Consider the following 18,813-nt stretch of genomic DNA (forward strand, 5'->3'; position numbering starts at 1 on the left):
CACACGCACGAAACCCATTTATGGGTTTCGCATGGCTTCAAGCTACTAACGCTGCTAGCGCCGCCGTGCATGACTCCCACGACCACCAGGCACCACCGTGGACCTCCCCTTACCTCCCCCTTCCTCCTCCATGGGACTCGAGGCCAGTAGCCTCTCTCCACCGCACGACTTTCTCCCCCTTACATGCACGGCTTTGCACTCCTCCACCGCCGTGCACCGCCACCCACGGTGGGTAACCACCGTCATCAGCCTCCTCAGGCCACCACCTAGCCAACCTAACATCCCATGGCCCCGATCTGCCACCCATGCACACACACTCTCTCTCACTCTCCCACGGCCTCTCACCCACTGTGCAGCCATATCTGCCGCCGTGAGCCACCGTGGCGCCACCCTAACGCCACCACGAGATCCACCGCATTTTCCTTAGCAAGCCCTAGGTCCAAACCACCAGTTTACGTGGTGGGTAATCACTGCATGTGTAGGACAGTCACTGCGCATGACTGACCGCCACTGTACACGGCTAGAGCCGCCATGTTATGCCCCTCACCACTATCACGAGGCCTTCAAGAGCCATTCCAAGACCACACTTAGCTATTCAAACGCCCAAACACTCAACGTACGTGGGTTAGCCGCCACGTACGACCTCTCCAACGTCATTGGCTGTGACGATCAGCGAGCAACGCACGGGTTATCCTGTCAATGGTATAACTCTCTATCCCTCGTTAATTATGTTAGATATTGATTAGTTGACTAGGTTGTGGACTGTGCTGTTAGTATTAGGGGAATGAGTGTGTAGTATTGAGATGCGCTGTGTAGTGCGCTGTGAAGTATTGGGCATATCTGTGTAATGTGGTGATGTGATGTGCCGTGTATATGAAGTGTTAGGCTCATTGTGTAGTGTGCTATGAAGTGTTGGGTACTCTATGTAGTGAAGTGTTGGGCTTATCTGTGTAGTGCACTGTGAAGTGTGGAGTGTAGTTGGGAATTGTGCTGTGCAGTGTTGTGGACTATGCGGTGTAGGGTGGCTGCAGAGTATGCGTTGTATTGGTGTCGTGGCATGTGGAGTGGGAACAATACACGCTGAGTGTACTTTGTGTGTGGCGTAGTGTGTATGGAGTATACGCGGAGTGTACTCTATGTAGTGGAGTGATGCACCATAAGGCGGGTATGCCATAGTGGTGATGTGGCGTAACGTGTATGGAGTATACGCGGAGTGTACTCCATGTGGTGGAGTGATGCACCATAAGTCGGGTATGCCATAGTGGTGATGTGGCATATGTGAAGGGAGTATACGTGGAGTGTACTCCATGAGGCAGCGACACTCCGTGTGGCGTGTCGCAGAGATAAGGATGGTTGTGCAGTTGATGGGCGTAGAACGTAGTGAATAGTGTCGGGAATTGTGGAACAATGTCCCGAAGTAGTTATGGTGCAGCCTGTAGTCTGTGGTGACAAGTGTCACCGTGATGGACTTATGGCTAGGAGTATGCGTGAAGTAGTAGAACAAGTATAAGAGTACGCAGCGGAAGCATGATTGGGCAATGTCACGAAGTGACGTGGTTATTGACAGTCATGCTTATGATGGGTGAGGAATTAGTGTAGAAATGGCGTAGCGGGATCGTGACGAGATGTCACGATGAGATAGGGGTACGTGAGGAACCGTACTCGTGATGAGTTAGAAGTTGGCATAGAAATGACGTAGTGGGATGTCAGGTGATGTGACAAGGTCACTGTGTAGCTTGGGAATAGTCTTGAGTTATATGATGTGACATAAGGCGTGGTTGTGAACAGAGTCTTGTCATGCCAAGTGTTGGGATGAACTGTAGAAGGGATGGGTAGCATGAAGAGTCATGCTAGCCGGGTTAAGAGAATGTTGGTATCGGAGTATGGTGCTTGTTTACACGAGCAGATGATCAACATGGTATATGTTGATCTTAGGTGATAAAAGGAGTAAAGTACATGTGTAGTATGGCGAGACACATGTACCAGACGGATTCACCATATGTAATGGGTAATCTTTCATGAGCAAAGTTACACAGTGCTTAAGCCTCGGAGTTAGCTTAGAGCCGTGTGGCTTGTATGGATGGGATTGAGGATTAGTATGGGCTAAGGTGCATGGAGATAGTGACAAGTGTACTGTCTAAGGAAGGGATGCGTGACTTAGTTGGTCTGAGTCATGCATCAAGATGAGTTCAATAAGGAGAATAAGACGAATGTCTTAGTGTCTTAATCCTAAGGTGAATCATGGATTCACTTTAGTGAATAAGCACTCGAGGCAAGACCTGAGTTGGAAGATGTGGTGACCGTAAGTGGTCCCCGAAGGTTTGAACGTAGTTAAGGGCACGTAAGTACATGGGATAGAGGGAGAGTGTTTCAAGTATAGTGTAGTTCTATTTCTAGTTCAGTTGCTTATGCATTAGATAGAGAATGACGTTAAGGTGATGTATGCATGTAGGTTGCCAGCTGACACGCGCATGAATGGACTGCATGGTATGAAAGTAGCATGGAGTCCAGGTAAGTATTACATTCATGCCCATCTGGTTTTTTCTACAAATTACACGAAAAGAAAACGAAAAGCTCTCTCTTTAAGAAAATGTTTACGAAACAAGATGCCATTCTTTCCTTATATGTACGTACGGCCCTTCCGTGAAAGCCCATTTTTATGCACCCAATGTTATTAATTGTACGGATACGAATGGATGACTATAAGATGTATCTATTGTATGTATTTTCAAAGAAACGAACTGATGAAAATGCATGAAAGACGAGCTTGAGCCGATGCCTTCACGAATCCTACAGACCGACGTTATCGCGAGCGCCGCAAGGTGATGTTCATGGACGCCGCAAAGGCCGACGTTCAAGGTGATGCTTGCGGATGCTGCGAAAGACGAAGTTTGAGCCCGTGCTTTATGTTTTATGGACGGTACAAACTGATAGTTTTGTGAATGCCACGAGGTGATGCTCGTGGACGTCATGAAAGAGGACGTTCGAGCCCACGCTCACGAAATGATGTTTTCTCATGAAAAGAAATATTTTCTTATGTTAAATGAAAGAAAGAACAGAATGAAAGCTCCAGCTCTTCAGAGCTAGCGTGAATGAATGAATGAAAGCATGAAATGTATGAAGATACGTAACGGCCACATGAATGAATGAAAGGGTACCAATGAATGGGCATATTGCAATGCCGGGTAAGTAGTACTAGTAGTGCACCCAGTGCTGCCCCTTATGAAAAGGGATTCCCAACCTGTGGCCACGGGCGGAATCCAAGTCAAAGGGCCGCTAACCATAACACACGGGGCATAACAATGTGTACCGGCCTATGAAAGTGAAAAGAAAGAATGTATGTATGTACGCATGCCCGAACGCACTTTAAGAAATGAAGGCACTGACGGGTGAAATGTTTTACGAAATGAAAGGAAAACCCCGTCCAGTGACGTTTTCAAATGAACGCACGTATGCACGCATGCATGTAAGTATAGTATGTACGAATGATGAATGCATGAATGAAAACCTACGTTGTTATATTTTAACTGCATAAAGTAATGCTTACGAGTTTTCGACTCATTTTAGTTTTTATGCATGTCCCTCCCTACCCCACAGGAAAGGAAATGAAGCACGCATCAGGACAGACACGGCCCATGGGGAAGAGCAGGGAAGTCTAGGCAAGAGCATTTAAATGTAAGAGAGGCATTTTTATTATTAAAAATGATGTTTTCCACTGTAAATATCTTTTATTGTAAAAACACATTTTTATTTTATAAAAGTAGAGTTTTGCACCCTGGGAAGAAGCAAAAAGTTTTAAATCAGACGGTAATTCCCGTCGTCCTTTCTCAAAATATTGTATAAAAAGACCGACCACAAGGACGGGCGTTACACCCATCCATACATGCCACACTGCTCTAAGCCAACTTGGAGGCTTAAGCACCGTGTAACCATGCTTAGGACAGATTACCCATTACATATGGTGAATTTGTCCGGCACATGTGTCTAACCAGATTGCACACGTACCTACCCCTTTATCACCTAAGACCAACATATAGCACGTTGATCACCCACTTGTGTAAACAAGCCCATACTCTGATACCAACCTTTTCTTAACCAGGCTAGCATGACTCTTCATGCTACCCATCACTCTTGACAGTTCATCCCAACACTTAACACAACAAGACTCCATTCATAACTACACCTTACGTCATGTCATAGCTCAAGACTACTCCCATGCTACACCCTGACTTTGTCACGTCACCTGACATCCCGCTACATCACTCTTACGCAAACTCCTCACCCATCACAAGCACGACTTCTTGCTTAACCATGTCACTCCATGACATTCCCCCATCATGCTTCCGCTGTGTATTCTTACAATTGTTCTATCACTTCGTAATACTCCCAGCCATAAGTCAACTGCACGGTGACACAAGTCACCTCAGACTATAGGCCACATTGCAACTACTTTGGGACACTGTTTCACAATTCCCAACACTACTCATCACGCTCTACATTCATCAACTACGCAACCATCCTTATCTTCACGACACGCCACACAGTGTATCACTTCACCTCATGGAGTACAAGTGTACTCCCTTCACATTACGTTACACCACATAGAGTACACTCCACGCATACTCTTTCCAATCTACACAACGCCACGTCACCCATACAACACAGTCCACAACACTACACAGCACAGTTTCCAACTATGCCCAACACTTCACATACACCATCACATCACCACACTACACAACGAACTCCACAATACAGCAAATTTCACAAAACAACAGAGTCCACAACCTAACCAACCAACTAACATAATAACGAAGGTAAGGGAAAGAGAGTTATACCATCGACGGGATAACCCTTGCATTACTCGCTGTCCAGCATGGCTAGTGGCATCGGAAGCCACTAGATTGGGTGGTAGCGGTCACTACCGTGACCTTACAACGGGACAATTTTGGGGACCGGATCTAGGATTCTAGTGGGTGGATCTGGGCTATACGAGGGTGGTCGACATGGTGGGAAGTCATGGGTAGCGGGTAGCACCGCGTACTGAGGTGGTCAGCCACGTGCAATGGCTGTTTTGGCCACTAGAGGTGGCTAGAGGTGCGGGTCTGGAAAGGGCTAAGCATGGAGGGGCTTGGGAGCACCTTGGTGAGGTGGTGGTGGCGTCGGTAAGGTGGTGTGGCGGCAGGTTTAAGCCGTGCGTGAAGGAGAGCTCGAGAGAGAGTGGGGGAGCTACGTGGCTTGGCTGGACATGGGGGTGGCTAAGGGAGGTCGGCGGTGGGAGGAGAAGTCTCAAGTGGTGGTGTGGTGGCCGTGAGAGGTGGAGCTCGGATGTGGGTATGGAGAACCCGTGCGTTGAAGGAGCTCCATGCAGCTAAGGAAGGGGCTACAAGTTTGGGTCAAAGGGAGGAAGGAAGGGGGAGGCGAAAGGGTACTGGTGGTGGTGCTCGATGGCCTGGGTGGCTGCATACAATAGTGCTAGGAGTTGTGCATGGTGAACCTGTGCGTGGGAAAGGGTGGCTACGAGATGGAGGCTGGGTTCGGTGGTGGGAGCTCGCCGGTGTGAGAGGAGGCCGTTGCTGGTGGCGGTGAGGCTGGGCGATTCACGGCGGCACTGAGCCGGGCTGAAGGAGATTCGGTTGAAGGAGAGGGGGCGTGCATCGTAAGCTGATGGGAGAGGGAGGAGAGAGAGAGAAAGGGAAAAGTGAGGGAGAAAGAGAGAGGGCCTGGGTCTTAATCCTACCCCTTTACTTTGGGAACTTCAAAACAATCTAACGATGGACTTCAAATACTGATTTGAAAATGCATAAACATTAACTTAACTAAAAAAACTAAGAGGAATTAAGATAGACTATTATTAAAACTAAACTTTAGTTTATAAAATAATATTCATTCATCATTAATAAAATGATGAATCTTATTTAATATCTTTAAGGGAATAAAACCATCTAATTAATTGGGGCTTTCAACATAATTTACATCTCATAATATTTTAAATAGCTGAAATCATTTTAATAAAATGATTTCTTACAATTATAATATTTTTGGAGCTCTTCAAAAATATTGTAATTGTCTTACTTAAAATCAATTCTGGTTTAATAACACTGAAAATACCCCATATAAATATTTACAGGGCATTTAAAATATTTGATGGCTTTAAAACACTGGATTTACTTTAGAAATCACATAGTATCTTTAAAAACACGCCATCGAGATTCAGCACAGATAACGAGACTCGTAGTTGAATTTACTTACGTCAGAAGAAGGAGCAGGGTGTTATAGAAAATGATAGAAAGATGGAGAGAAAGGGTGGTGGCCGAATACCTCAAGAGACATTCACAAAAAGACTACAAGACTTAGGATTTTTGGTTCCTCTCCCTTTTATAGACACAAAAAGCTTCTTGCATGAGCCAAGCTCATTTGCATGGCTACCAAGTGGCGTCCCAACCTAAGGCCTCTTCCTCTTTCTCATCATTTGATTGTGTTGGAAACACAATATGACCTTTTGGACAAGTGGTGCCTCTTTCCTCAAAACCGAAGCCTCCTTCCTATTTTGCCCCTTCACTTCATGTCTTGATTCAATGAATCTTGTCGCTACAAGTTCTTTGGCAAGGTAGCAATCTTCCTCAATCTCCTACATGTGTGCATGTGCACCAAATGGCATGTGAGGAGTGTGTGTGTGTGTGCATGGTCTGCTTAAACCTCCCTCTCTTCCCAAGAAGATCTTCTTTCACCAAACTTTTGGACAAACATGTGATTGGTCCAAAATTGCACAAACTTCCTTGCCCTAGCCATCCATCTCAAGGTGTCTTCCCACTAAGATTTCCTTCTACATGGCAAAAAGCAAATCTTCCTTCTCCCATAGTTGTCGTTCAAGGCCTCTTGGCCTTCTCTAGGCTCCACTTTTCCAAACCCTCATCGTTCTCCTTCTAGAATCTTTCTTTCATAGTGACAAGTGTCACAAAGTTTCTTCCTACAAGCAAACCTCCTTGCATGCGTGACACATGGCAAGAAGATAGTTGATCTCCTATGGTAGGCGTGTAAGACCAAACCCTAGATTCTTCTCACTTCTCTTCCCTCATTTCCATCTAGATTCATCAACTCCTAAACATAGCTTTATTGGATGACAAGTGGCATGCAAGAACTTGAGTTGGGCATGAGCCCTAGTTCCATTGGGCTTCAAACCCTAATTTCCTATGAAGGCCGAAACTCTCATGGGTTGTTGTTAAAAAAAATATTTACCTAGAAAGTCTTGGTCGTCACACAAGTAAACTATATACCCTCAGTACTGGAGTGTTTATCTTAAAAACTCCGCAAGAGATATACTAACTTAATCATCGGAGGTATCTTGGGGAACTCCTAAACCCTATAATTTCTTATTGCAGGTTACAGGGAGGCGTGGCCGGAATTACGAAAAACGTCCCTAACAATATTTAAACAACTTTTCAACCTCACATATCCACTTTCACAAACCACAATACAAAATATATTTTGAAAAAAGCTTTTTATTCAATTTTTCCTATATACTTTTATAAAACCCAATAAGTAATACATCTAAAAAACTCTAAAATAATTCCAAAAATTCTCAAAATCACCCTGTCAATATCTGCTCAGCTTACAAGACATAATATGGGAATTTTACTTCAAAACATGACAAAACAAGGTTTCAGATTTTACATAAATCCATACTACCTTAAAAATTATTGTAAAAAGAAAACTAAGAAAATATTGCATATATATATCTAGTATATGCATTATTAATATTGTACGAGCAAAGTCATCAAAATGGTAGCTAAAGTACATGCAAGTTAGGCTTGCCTTCCATTTAGCCTACAACAGTCTGTTAAAACTAAAGACAACACAGTCTTGGACCTAAAATCTTTGTACCATGAATGTTGGGAGCATTGTGTTTTAACAACCTTTTCCCCGTTATTGCTTGGGCATTACTATCTACCCTCTTCCGTAGGTTCAACGTTTAAATCAAAAAGCGGGAGTTTTCCAAGGTTCCGTCCTTTGCTTGTTCCATTTTGCTCCTTCTGTTTACTAACTCCATCAACATCCTTCCCTGAAAAAAGAAAATAATAAAAATAAATCAAGAAGCAACAAGTGGTGATTGGGATGAAAGGTGAGAGAGAGAGAGAGAGAGAGAGAGACCCCCATTATCTCCCCCATCTGGCTCTATAGAGTGAGCTGGGAGCAAGGTCTTCTGCAATCTAACTGCTTTAGTAAACATCAATGTGTTGAGGAAGATTAATTCATTCATCAGGGAACCTTTGACTTTGCTAAAACCAAATTTCTTTGTCCACATTGGAACAAGATGGTCGATGGATGGAATGACCAAATACTCAACTTTAAGAAAGTGAAGAGCCTGGAAATTAGAAAAGCATCAACACTGTTAGAATATAATTTAAAAGAATTAAGTTTATATCTTCTCACCAGCTTAAGCTTTTAGAAACAGATAATGATTTAACATAGTTACAGAACATATATCCTCAGTGTGACCCTTAACATTACAATTTTAATCATCAATGAAAATCTCAGTAATTTAGAATAGAAGAGAATGTGGAATGAAAATATCAATAATGGAAAAGATAAAGAATAGGGCAGTTTGGCACCTCGTTCATATGATCAAAATTTTCTTTGTGGAAATATATGTATGCCCTTTATTCCCTCCCTTAAAGTATGCAATCCTCATAGCAATGCTCCACACAGATATTCACTCTACTAATTCAACAAATAGGACCCCTCCCAAGCTATGCCCATAAGTTTTAAGGGATTTTTAAGTACTTTGTTATCTTTATACTATAGCAGTATATCAACCATAATTGTAAGAGAACTGATACAAACATAAAAAGATTACACAAAGTAAACCCACAAACTGATGTGGTTTCATGGAATCTCTTAGATCTACTTTATAATAAAAGTAACTTTACAATTTGACGTATCACATCAAGTCACATCAGTTTGTAATGCACTATGGTTTTTATATAAACTCATTGTATTTGCTACTAAATGAATCATTATAATAAAATTATAAATCTCTAGGATTCATGTATAGTTTACTACACCTCTACATTCAAATCACCTTACAACCTCTTATTCTTTTTGGAATTAATCTTCAGTATTAGAGAATATTCTCTCTACACCATCCTCAATCCATATGATTGATATGTCTTCACTCTGCTCTTCTTCAATTGTTGTTCCAAATATTAACCAATAAATGTTCATCAAGGTTGACTCTTCATAATACTTACTCTGGATCTCCCAATGTATACTAGTGTTGCAAACATACGATATGTTGGGCATTGTAAACAACATGGAGACATGCCCACCCACAAAATACTTATAAAGGCAGCGTTTTCTTCAACTTATGGTCTTGACCTTTCCATGTAGATTCTGACCTACTTTGTTTCTTGCTTTGCCTCTCACTCAAGATTTGGTGTTGCTTATCAAAAAAATGCAAGTTACAAAACTCTTCACCGAGAGTCTAAAAATTAGAATACATATTAGCTTTTGTTTGCCAAGCAATATGCTAACTTACAGTCATGGGCAAAGACGTTGTACATGATAAACCTCATATCTTTTATTTTACGTGGTCTCCATCCTTCTTACACAACTTTTGTTACCACCTTTTGTTTTTCCACTATACATAACCCAATGGCAATTGAAGCATTTCAATTAGGAAATGTTGCCATGTATTCTCAAACAAACAAGGCCAAGAGTTCCCTCCCCCTCAGAAGAAGAGGCATCCTTCAAATAATTCAATCAGAAATAGTTGCGGCCTTGGTCCAACCCCTCACATCCTCAACGGTAGCCAAAGTTGTCCAACTTTTTGAATAAGCAATATTGAGTTCCTTGTCCAATCTGTTGTAAAAACAATCATCAAAACATGAAATGGATTTCTCTAATTAGGGCGCCACCCACCATCCCAATTTGATGCTATGGTAGCTCAAACAATTGCCACACATATTGTAGAGGATGATCAGCCATGCAAGGAACAATGATCAATTATTAATTCTTCTTCTCAAAATTTTTTTCTTCTCACTTTACCCTATATGCATTCATGTATCTTCCCCACCCTAGTTTAGCACCTTCATCATCTTCACTATCTTCATCTCTTGTATCCTTTCTCCCACCTGCAACTGATACGCATCACTCTCTTTCTCCTTCCCTCTACCATCTAACCAAGAAACCATAGTCTTCTATATTTAATTAACCCACAACCAACTCATATTTGATTACTAGAGCCAAAGTAGGCACTTCCGACCAACAACATTTATCTGATAATCACCTCAACCAATTCACACTTCATCTATTTAATGCCTTTCCTACACCAACTCTCCATCTAGAGCTCACTTCCTTCACTTAAGCAGTCAAATACTTGGACAAAAGATACGCTTTCACAACTGAGTTCACCACTCAAAGCAACCAAAACTTGGAATCTTTGCCACTGACTCCCATGTCATGAGCACTTCGATCCAAATAGGTTTTAAAGATTAAACAAAATCATGAAGCCCGGGTGCTAGTACAAAGTTAGATAAGTGGTTAAAGGTCTTGAGTAGCATGATGAAATTGATTGTACAAAGATTTTGATCAGTAAAGTGATCAATCCTTTTACTATTACAATATACATTCTTACATGGTCATTTGCAAGAAAGTTTCTATATAAAGAAGTCCCAAAGACTGAGACATCCTCTATTCCCTTACCATGTATGGAAATTGCACAAATCAAACTTTGGCCTCACGTAAACCCCACGAGCATGGTTCAATTTTCCTTTGTTTGATGTATTCACAAAGATGTTCACATTTTCTACCCTGTCTATATATGTTGTTGACATATTTTTCATGGGCACCCACCTATCATCTTTCTATGCGAGATTAACATCTCTTAGAAGAATATGAATTAAAAGACTTAGGCTCATAAAACTAGTGTCTACTTAAATAAGTCCAAATATATCTTAGAACTTTTGTATTGTGCATGTATGATTGGAGCTAAACCTTGTTTTTCTTCTATTACTTGTGGATCCAGGTTATCTCAACATGATGGTTGCCCTTTTCATTTAATGTTAACTATTGTCAAATTATAGGTTCCCTCTAATGTCAATTTCTTCATTCTCTCGCCCCTTGCACCTCGAAAAGTGCCCAAGAGGGCCTCATATACCTCAAAGGTTCTATCACTCGAGGCCTTGATCTTGCGCATGGCTCTCTTAGGCTATGTTTAATTATCAAGCATACCTCAACTTATCTCAAATCAATCATTGACGAGACTCACTAGTTTCTCAACTTCCCATAAAAAGTTTAAACCCATCTCAACCTACTGCATACATTTAAACACATTTTAACTTATTTCACACATTCAAACACATCTCAATGGGACCTACAAAACACTACTATTCACAGATCAACTCAAATTATCTAAGATCACCTTAGTATCCAAACGCACCTTGCTCTTACAAATTTTAGTGACTTAAATTGGGTAGGATCTGTTGATGATGGGAGATTCATTAGTGGTTTTTGCATCTATCTTTAGTCTTTTCTTGTTTCATGGAATACCAAGAAGCAAGCATTGAACGAGGATGTCAAAATTAAGTATACCTCAACATCTATTCAAATTGCTAATATTGCTACCAAAGGCTTAGCTACTATAGGGATTCTCATTTCTTTGTGATAGGCTAATGGTTTGATCTCTCCCCTTATATTTTAAGGGAGATGTTAATCGTACAAATGATAAAGAGATCAAATCTAACTACCAAACAATCATATGTCTCGAGCCTTATCGTTGACCACAGCATATCAATAGACGATGACAATCTAAGCCCCTCTCAATCCACAAAATCATATTCCCAATGAAGCATGCGGTTAAAAATCCTACTGTTGCAAATCAAGATTTGATTCAACATAGTGTTGTTCATTATTTTCATTAGTAGATCACTTCTTATCTTCTTGCTGAAACGGATCACATGCTTAGTAGTACAAAGATTATTGAATTTATTTAGTTGTTGTAATATGAAACCATCAATAAGTTAAAGCCTAAAACATTGTTTGAATGTTCAAACTTAGCATATGATATACCCTAAGTAGCTATGGGAGATGCTTTATAGAGTTTGTTTAATATTTTGTCCCTAAACTTAAATTTTCTCACCAAGTGAGATTAGGACCACATTAGGTTAGTTAATCAGTATAATTAGGGTAGTGAATTAAGATCATTAGGATAGTTAGCCAAGATAAGGCCATATGATAACCCTTTAACAGGATTATTACTAATCAAGACTAGACATGTTTCAGAGCATGATAGTACTTAACTTCATACCATGACCCTCATCTTCATCCAGCTCCTACCTCCACGACCTTCTTGATTTGCATACAACCCTTGCACCGAACACTAAATTTCACTCTATCTCTATCTCTCTCTCTCAAAATTTCATCACTTTCATTCTCGAAACCACATGCACATAAAGCCTAAACTCATGTCATGCTTGCTTGGTGTTGCACTTAAGAGAGATGTTTAACTTGTTATGAGCAACCAAGGTAAGTTTCTAAATTTATTTTTGTTTTTGGAAAATACAAAGTTATGATGATATTTAGTTGTGTGTGTGTGAAATTGATGTTGAAATTTTGGAGGAAAGACATAAAGAATTCTTTTATATGGAAATAGCATGTAAAAAATGATGAAGGGATGGTGTTTGAAGTATTTGGAATTGATTTGATCAAGATTTGAAGTAAATATTTGCACAAGAGATCAGATTTAAGGGTTTTGGCCCATGCATAAAGTTTAGGGTTTGAAGATCATAATAAATATATATCATGTAATAATTGAATAAAGAAAAATAGAATATATTTGAGGCTAAGTGTGTAGATAAAATTTGAAAGGGGATGAAGTTATAAATATTAAAAGTTCAGGGTTTAGCTAGGGTTTATATTTTAGGGTTACAACGGCTTTGTTAGATTGAGAAATGTAATGTAAATTGTAATTAAGTTTGGTATCATAGTGAAATTAAACTTAAGTTAAATAATAAAAATTTAAGAAATTATAAATGCAACAAAATTAGATGAAAAATAGAAATTTAGAAATAAGCATGGAGAAGTCAACCTCTAGGGTTTCTAAAGTGTTAAAGCAAATTAATTTCTGATGAAAATCAATATAAGAATAGATAAGAAATGTAAAGAAAATGATTTATGAGAAAATTGGACAAATAGGGCTTAAAATGTAGTTTTAGTAAATTTTATAGGTTAAAATGCAATTAATGAAAAGTTAATGGCAAGACCATAATGTAATAAAGAAGGGTAGAACTGGAGTTTCCATGACTTGTAAAGTGAAATAAGTATTTCCAAAGGTTTAAACCGTATACCAATTTTATTATTGTACATGAAGTGTTGTGTTGTTATATTTGATAGGTCATGTCATTGACCATATGTTGCTGGGAAATTTCGGGTTGAGTGATATAACGAGGTATTGCATTGTTCTGAATAGTTTTTACACCTGCTACTCATTTCTACAGGTCTACCAACTAAGTTTTGTGACTCACCTTTTTTCTTCTCTATGTTGAAGGGTTATACCCGTTGTGATAACCTGGCCTAAGCTAGGTCCTTACAGTTTATTTTTCAATTGAAGTTTTGGTCTAGATGGACTTAAGTCCATTAGATTGAAGAGGTTAAGAATAAGTTATTAACGTGAATCTTGCTAAGAAATGGTGAACTAGTTAGGCGTCCAAGCCCAAAAAAGAGCCGAAAGCCTAGCTATGTTTCAGCCACATAAGGATTTAGGGTATGAAGACCTAATTAGGGTTTAGGAAGGAGTAAATAGGCGCCTATTAGAGATCTTTGAGTTTCCCTAAGCTATAATATTCATTAGGCTCATAGGGAAAGGGAGTTTTGTCTTTCTAGAAAGCATCCACCACTTGTCCCTCATGCATTGAAGCTCTAGACTTCTAGAAGAAGTCATGTGAAGAAGGAGAAAAGCCTTGGGGTTTCAGCTTGCCTAGGGCACACGCTAACCCTAACCCCCACCATGCCACTTGGCAGTCATGCATTTACACTATAGATTCATGTATATGAACCCAAAAGTGGATGAAGGAAGTCAAAGGAGGGGATTTCGGAAAATGCAAGGGAAACACACCACCCTCACTATTTTTGCCACGTTGCAAGAAACACACGCCATTTGGCAGCCATGCATATCACCCTCTCTAGATTCATTGTACCTAGACCACAAATGGATGAAGGGTGATTTGGCCATGACATGTGGCAAAACTTGTGAGTTCCTTGAACCTCAAGAGTGAGGAAGTGGAAGAGGTAGGTCTCGATAATAGGAGGGACACATCACATGGCACCCATGCAAAGGCTATGGTTTTCGAAAATAGAGTAAAGAAGAGGGAAGATCAAGGGACAAAGGGGATTTTCGGTGGAAGGGTTTAAGGAATTTTGAAAATACCAAACCCTATTGGAAGAAAGAATAAGGCATGCCACATGTCAAGCAGGCATTTGTAGTTAACGACTCTTATTGTTCCCAAGATAAATGGATGAGAAAGTATGTAAAGGGGCATTTATGATGATTGGACGTACCCCCTAGAGGAGAAACCGAAAGACCGTTGTTGTTGCTTCATATTTTCTTCATCTTCTCTACATCTCCCACACCCACATGCCTACCACCAAGGCAGGAAAGAAAAATCGAGCTCACATTTCTTCCAATCTGACCCCCAATCACCCATTTTCGTTGGAAGACTTTAGGGTCTTAGAAGCCAAACATTATATCTTCCCTTCCAAATTGGATAATGTACTTATGTTTCGTGTAAACTCTGCATGTTGGTTATTCAAATTGGATTATGGAATTGTTACTTGTTACTTGCTATGACTCATATCTTATGTGTGCATGCTTTATTCAATGTTGCTCATAATTGGATTGGTTTAAATGGATGTGTTTGGAGTTTTTAGAAAGGAGTGTATGCTTTGTTGAACTTTCACATGATATGTACAAGCATATGTTTCGTCATGTTCTAATTATTTCAAGCTATACACGTGATACATTCTTTAAATATGGCACAAGTACATCACATTATTACATGAAAGATACACGGTCAAATGTCTCATACTTTGGGGTTGTGGATTAAAATGGTTTGTTACGATCCCAATACTATGATGGGAGAATATCTTAGTGGAACTCCATTGTCCACTCTGGAGTGATTAAATTAGAGTCGTAACCCTATGTTGATGAAGTACAGTCAACGAACTTCGAATAAGTTCTTTTTAAAGTATTTTGGAGCAAAATAGCCGCACCTAACGCTTGTGGGTGCAACACATTCGAAATAAGGTGAAGGCAAATTGCAACTGCAATGTTATATGGACTTTGACGTACTAACACCCAGTAAAGAGAGCCGATAATATGGTGTAGTAACTAAGGGAGCCCAAAGTTCCTAGTGGTAGCCATAAGGTGTCCACCCACATTGTTATATGCATAGCTTAATGAACAGTGTCTCCAGGTATATTTTTGCCGTCCACCACCTATCTCGACAAGGGGTATGCCACCCTCAATGACTCCTAGGCCATAACCAATTGCTATTGGACCTAAAAATTAGGCTTAGCCTTCTTTATTTTGTTTAGTTAGCCAATCTGGCTCATTTTTGCTATATAGTTAGTTTCTACTCATTTTTGCTATATGCAACTAATAATGTAACCAAAACGTTTTCTGTGTTTTGATATCAGCTAATGTATAATGTAATTACACATGAAAGTCTCTCTATAATTTCCATTGTATTATTAAATTCAATTTGCAACCGCCCTCATTTATATAATTGATTAGTCATGGTAATAGCTAACTTGATTTGTACAAAAGGGCTAACAACCTTTAATGGGTCAAGTGTGCTAAGTTCATATATATATATATATATATATATATATATATATATATATATATATATATTTCTGTTCAAATTTAACAAAGCTATAATACACATTATGTGACACATCCATTTGTTTCTAGGTAGGCAAAAACGTGTACCATGAAGTCTTAATTTATATACTTGTTATATATATGTTATATTTTGGGATATAATTACATGCAGTGGGAAATATTCATTCAACAACTTACAGATTCAATCGCAACTAGAAGCTTTCTCCACATCCCCATTTCCCTATAGTTTTCATGAGTTGTAACGAAGGGAATCTCTGCAACTTTTGTTCCATGTATCCTGCAAGACCATCATGATCAGTTGATGATCATTTTAGTTCAAAGGGTTATTCTTTTAATCTCATGCATACCTATATATACTGTTTTTCTGCAATACGGATCATAAAGATATTGTAATCATTAAGAAATTACCTCAAACATGCTGCAGAGACTATCTCATCGTCCTTCTCAAGAACGGCAGTATAAAATCTTTGAAAGTTAATTCGAGCCAAGTTTGATCTAAAAACAACGATGTACATTGAGTAAACCATGACGATGTCTATATATATATATATATAATATAGTCTCATATATAATTAAAGATATGAAAAGGTAACTTACCCTTGATTGTATACGACACTTCGAACTATATTTATATTAGTAAGTCGGTCCATGGTTGTAACGAAGGATTCATCCATCATGCCCCATACAATGCCAATCTTGCAGTTACATTCCACAATCTGATGAATATTATCGGTAGGTGTAGCTGATCGTAGATCTGTTAGGCGCATTAGAGACCAAGACAATCCTCCATCTATCTCATTTCGGACTCCAGCTATACTTTCCAAGTGCTTAAAAATCTTTGTAAAATTCACGCCATTATCATTATTGCAATTTACATGAATTAATACATGAAATATCACAGCAAATGAATATTTTGAAACATGAAATTAATTAAATACCTCCCTGCAACTTTTCCCACAGAAAGAATTGACGAGAGTCTGGTTGCTAAGTGAGCTGGGGATTGGAGTATTAAGATCTAAGTCTTCTTCAAGAGAACATGCCCAATGATCTGCAAAAGCCACACTTTAATTAATTAGAATTTATCGCTACAAAATAATTAAAAACATTATCATCATTTATTATATATAGAGAAATGATAGTTGTAGTCGTGAGTGTATAAGCGTCGCATAATCACATTGAAAAAGGTGAATAAATATCGGACCCACATGAAAAAAGAAAATTAATATATAGTAGATGCCACTCTTTTTCAAAATGATTACACGACGCTTACGCACTCCATAACTGTATGTAGCATTACTCCTATATATATAGATCCAAAAAATGAATGCTATAATAAAAATCCAAATAAAATTGAGGTATGAAAGTACTTACATTTCTTTTGGCATTGAGAACATGTGAATAATTCTTCATTACCATGGCCAAGAAGACCACAATATTTGCAAATGCAGTAAGGACACAACCATTCCTCTTGTGGAACACTCTAAAACCCATATATATATATAATCAAATCATGCACTAATTATGTTAGAACCAAAACATGCTTATAAGGGAAATGATCAGACAAAGACATTTATGAATTTCTTACCTCCAATCTTAAGCAATCTTTATGAAACGTTGAAGGACATTTGTCACAACAAATCAAGTCCCCTCCATCCGTGCAAATCATACAAGCATCATCATTCCTGTCTACAGCATTCTCCTTAGGGACAACTTGGTTAAATCCACATTGGTTTGGTCCCATGACCATAATGCAAGCCTCAAGCTGGCATTGGAAGAGAGAAACGAGTTTCCAGGCTAGGAAAATATTCGCATATGGTCTTTTCAGATCACTTGCAGCATGAATCTCAAACTCCCAAACTGTTATCTCCTCCTTACAACACAGACAGAATATCCCAGCCCTTCTAATCATTCCCCTCAGCAAAATTCTTACTCGATTATCCTCCAGATACCACACTTCTGCATTTTCCCTGATAATCCCCAAGTCTATCAACCAAGACAAGATGGTTGTTTTTTCCTGTCGTTTTCCAACACTTGTGTTTTGTTTCTTAAGTGAACAAGGAGCTTGCTTTCTTCCCCTAGAACTTTCTCCAACTTCGAAACTTTGGTTTTCTCCTCCATATACCCTTCTCTTTATGGGACGACCTCTTCTTCGCACCAAACTTGAACTTCCAATTTGAATATTTGTGGCTTGATTTTGTGGTCTTTGTGGCGGCCTAGATCCTGAATAGTCAGGATCAGAATAGCTGGAGTCACTATCTGAACTGCTTGTGCTGAAGTAAATTCTCTTTTGGTTCCTGTCTCTCAATTTGTAGGCCATAGTTTTAAGTACCAAGAAAATTTTCTCTCAAGATAGAATATTGTGGTAGCTGTTTGGATCAAAAGTTTCTGCATCAGAAAAGTCGAGCTTATAATACAAACCATGCATTGCATTCAATGTACTGTTAAATAAAGTTAATTCGAATTACCTCCACTACCAACACAATGAAAAGCAATGCAGAAAATCATGTGTTGGATTCATGTTTTATTTTGTGAAGAAAATCATTTTGATTTGTCACCAATCTGATTCTTTTCTTTTTTTCCATCTTAATTGAGATTTAATGGTTTTAATTACAAATATATTGGAAGACTAGAATTAAAGCGTAAGAGAAAGAACGAGTACCCCTATATATGTATTCAATATATACAAGCATATGATGGAAGATTGCACGCAGTAGGAAATGAAAAAGTTCTGTTCTGATCTTTCATAAGTTAAAAAGGTCTCATAAGAAAATTGAAACATATTATTATCATATAATCTGAATATCCGTCGTAATAGTGAACTTAAAGGAATAAGAACTAATTCCCATTCTAAAATTCAATTTTCTAAAATCACAAACAAACAGCCCTTAGTTAATTTAATTAACTTTTTTTAT

General features: G+C 39.1%; 1 protein-coding gene across 1 annotated transcript; it reads right to left on the minus strand.

Moving 5' to 3' along the window:
* Positions 1 to 7,943: 7,943 nt before the first annotated feature.
* Positions 7,944 to 18,218, minus strand: LOC121235420 (increased DNA methylation 1-like). Its single transcript, XM_041131764.1, has 7 exons — positions 17,570 to 18,218; positions 16,840 to 16,949; positions 16,499 to 16,737; positions 16,310 to 16,396; positions 16,079 to 16,178; positions 8,152 to 8,365; positions 7,944 to 8,062 (listed from the first exon to the last, which is right to left on the minus strand). Exons 1-7 carry the CDS (start codon positions 18,216 to 18,218, stop codon positions 7,944 to 7,946), a joined length of 1,518 nt encoding a protein of 505 aa, XP_040987698.1.
* Between the last annotated feature and the right edge of the window lie 595 nt (positions 18,219 to 18,813).

Source organism: Juglans microcarpa x Juglans regia, chromosome 6D (assembly GCF_004785595.1).
Source record: "Juglans microcarpa x Juglans regia isolate MS1-56 chromosome 6D, Jm3101_v1.0, whole genome shotgun sequence".
NCBI lineage: Eukaryota > Viridiplantae > Streptophyta > Magnoliopsida > Fagales > Juglandaceae > Juglans > Juglans microcarpa x Juglans regia.

What these genes read in the sequence shown, in the direction of transcription:
- LOC121235420 (XM_041131764.1), bottom strand. Translation starts at nt 18,218, where the DNA reads ATGGCCTACAAATTGAGAGACAGGAACCAAAAGAGAATTTACTTCAGC. An exon ending in AGACAGGAATGATGATGCTT is followed by an intron (nt 16,950 to 17,569) that starts GTATGATTTGCA and finishes TGGCTTTTGCAG; the next exon opens with ATCATTGGGCATGTTCTCTT. An exon ending in AGATGGGGGAGATAATGGGG is followed by an intron (nt 8,063 to 8,151) that starts GTCTCTCTCTCT and finishes TTCTTTTTTCAG; the next exon opens with GGAAGGATGTTGATGGAGTT.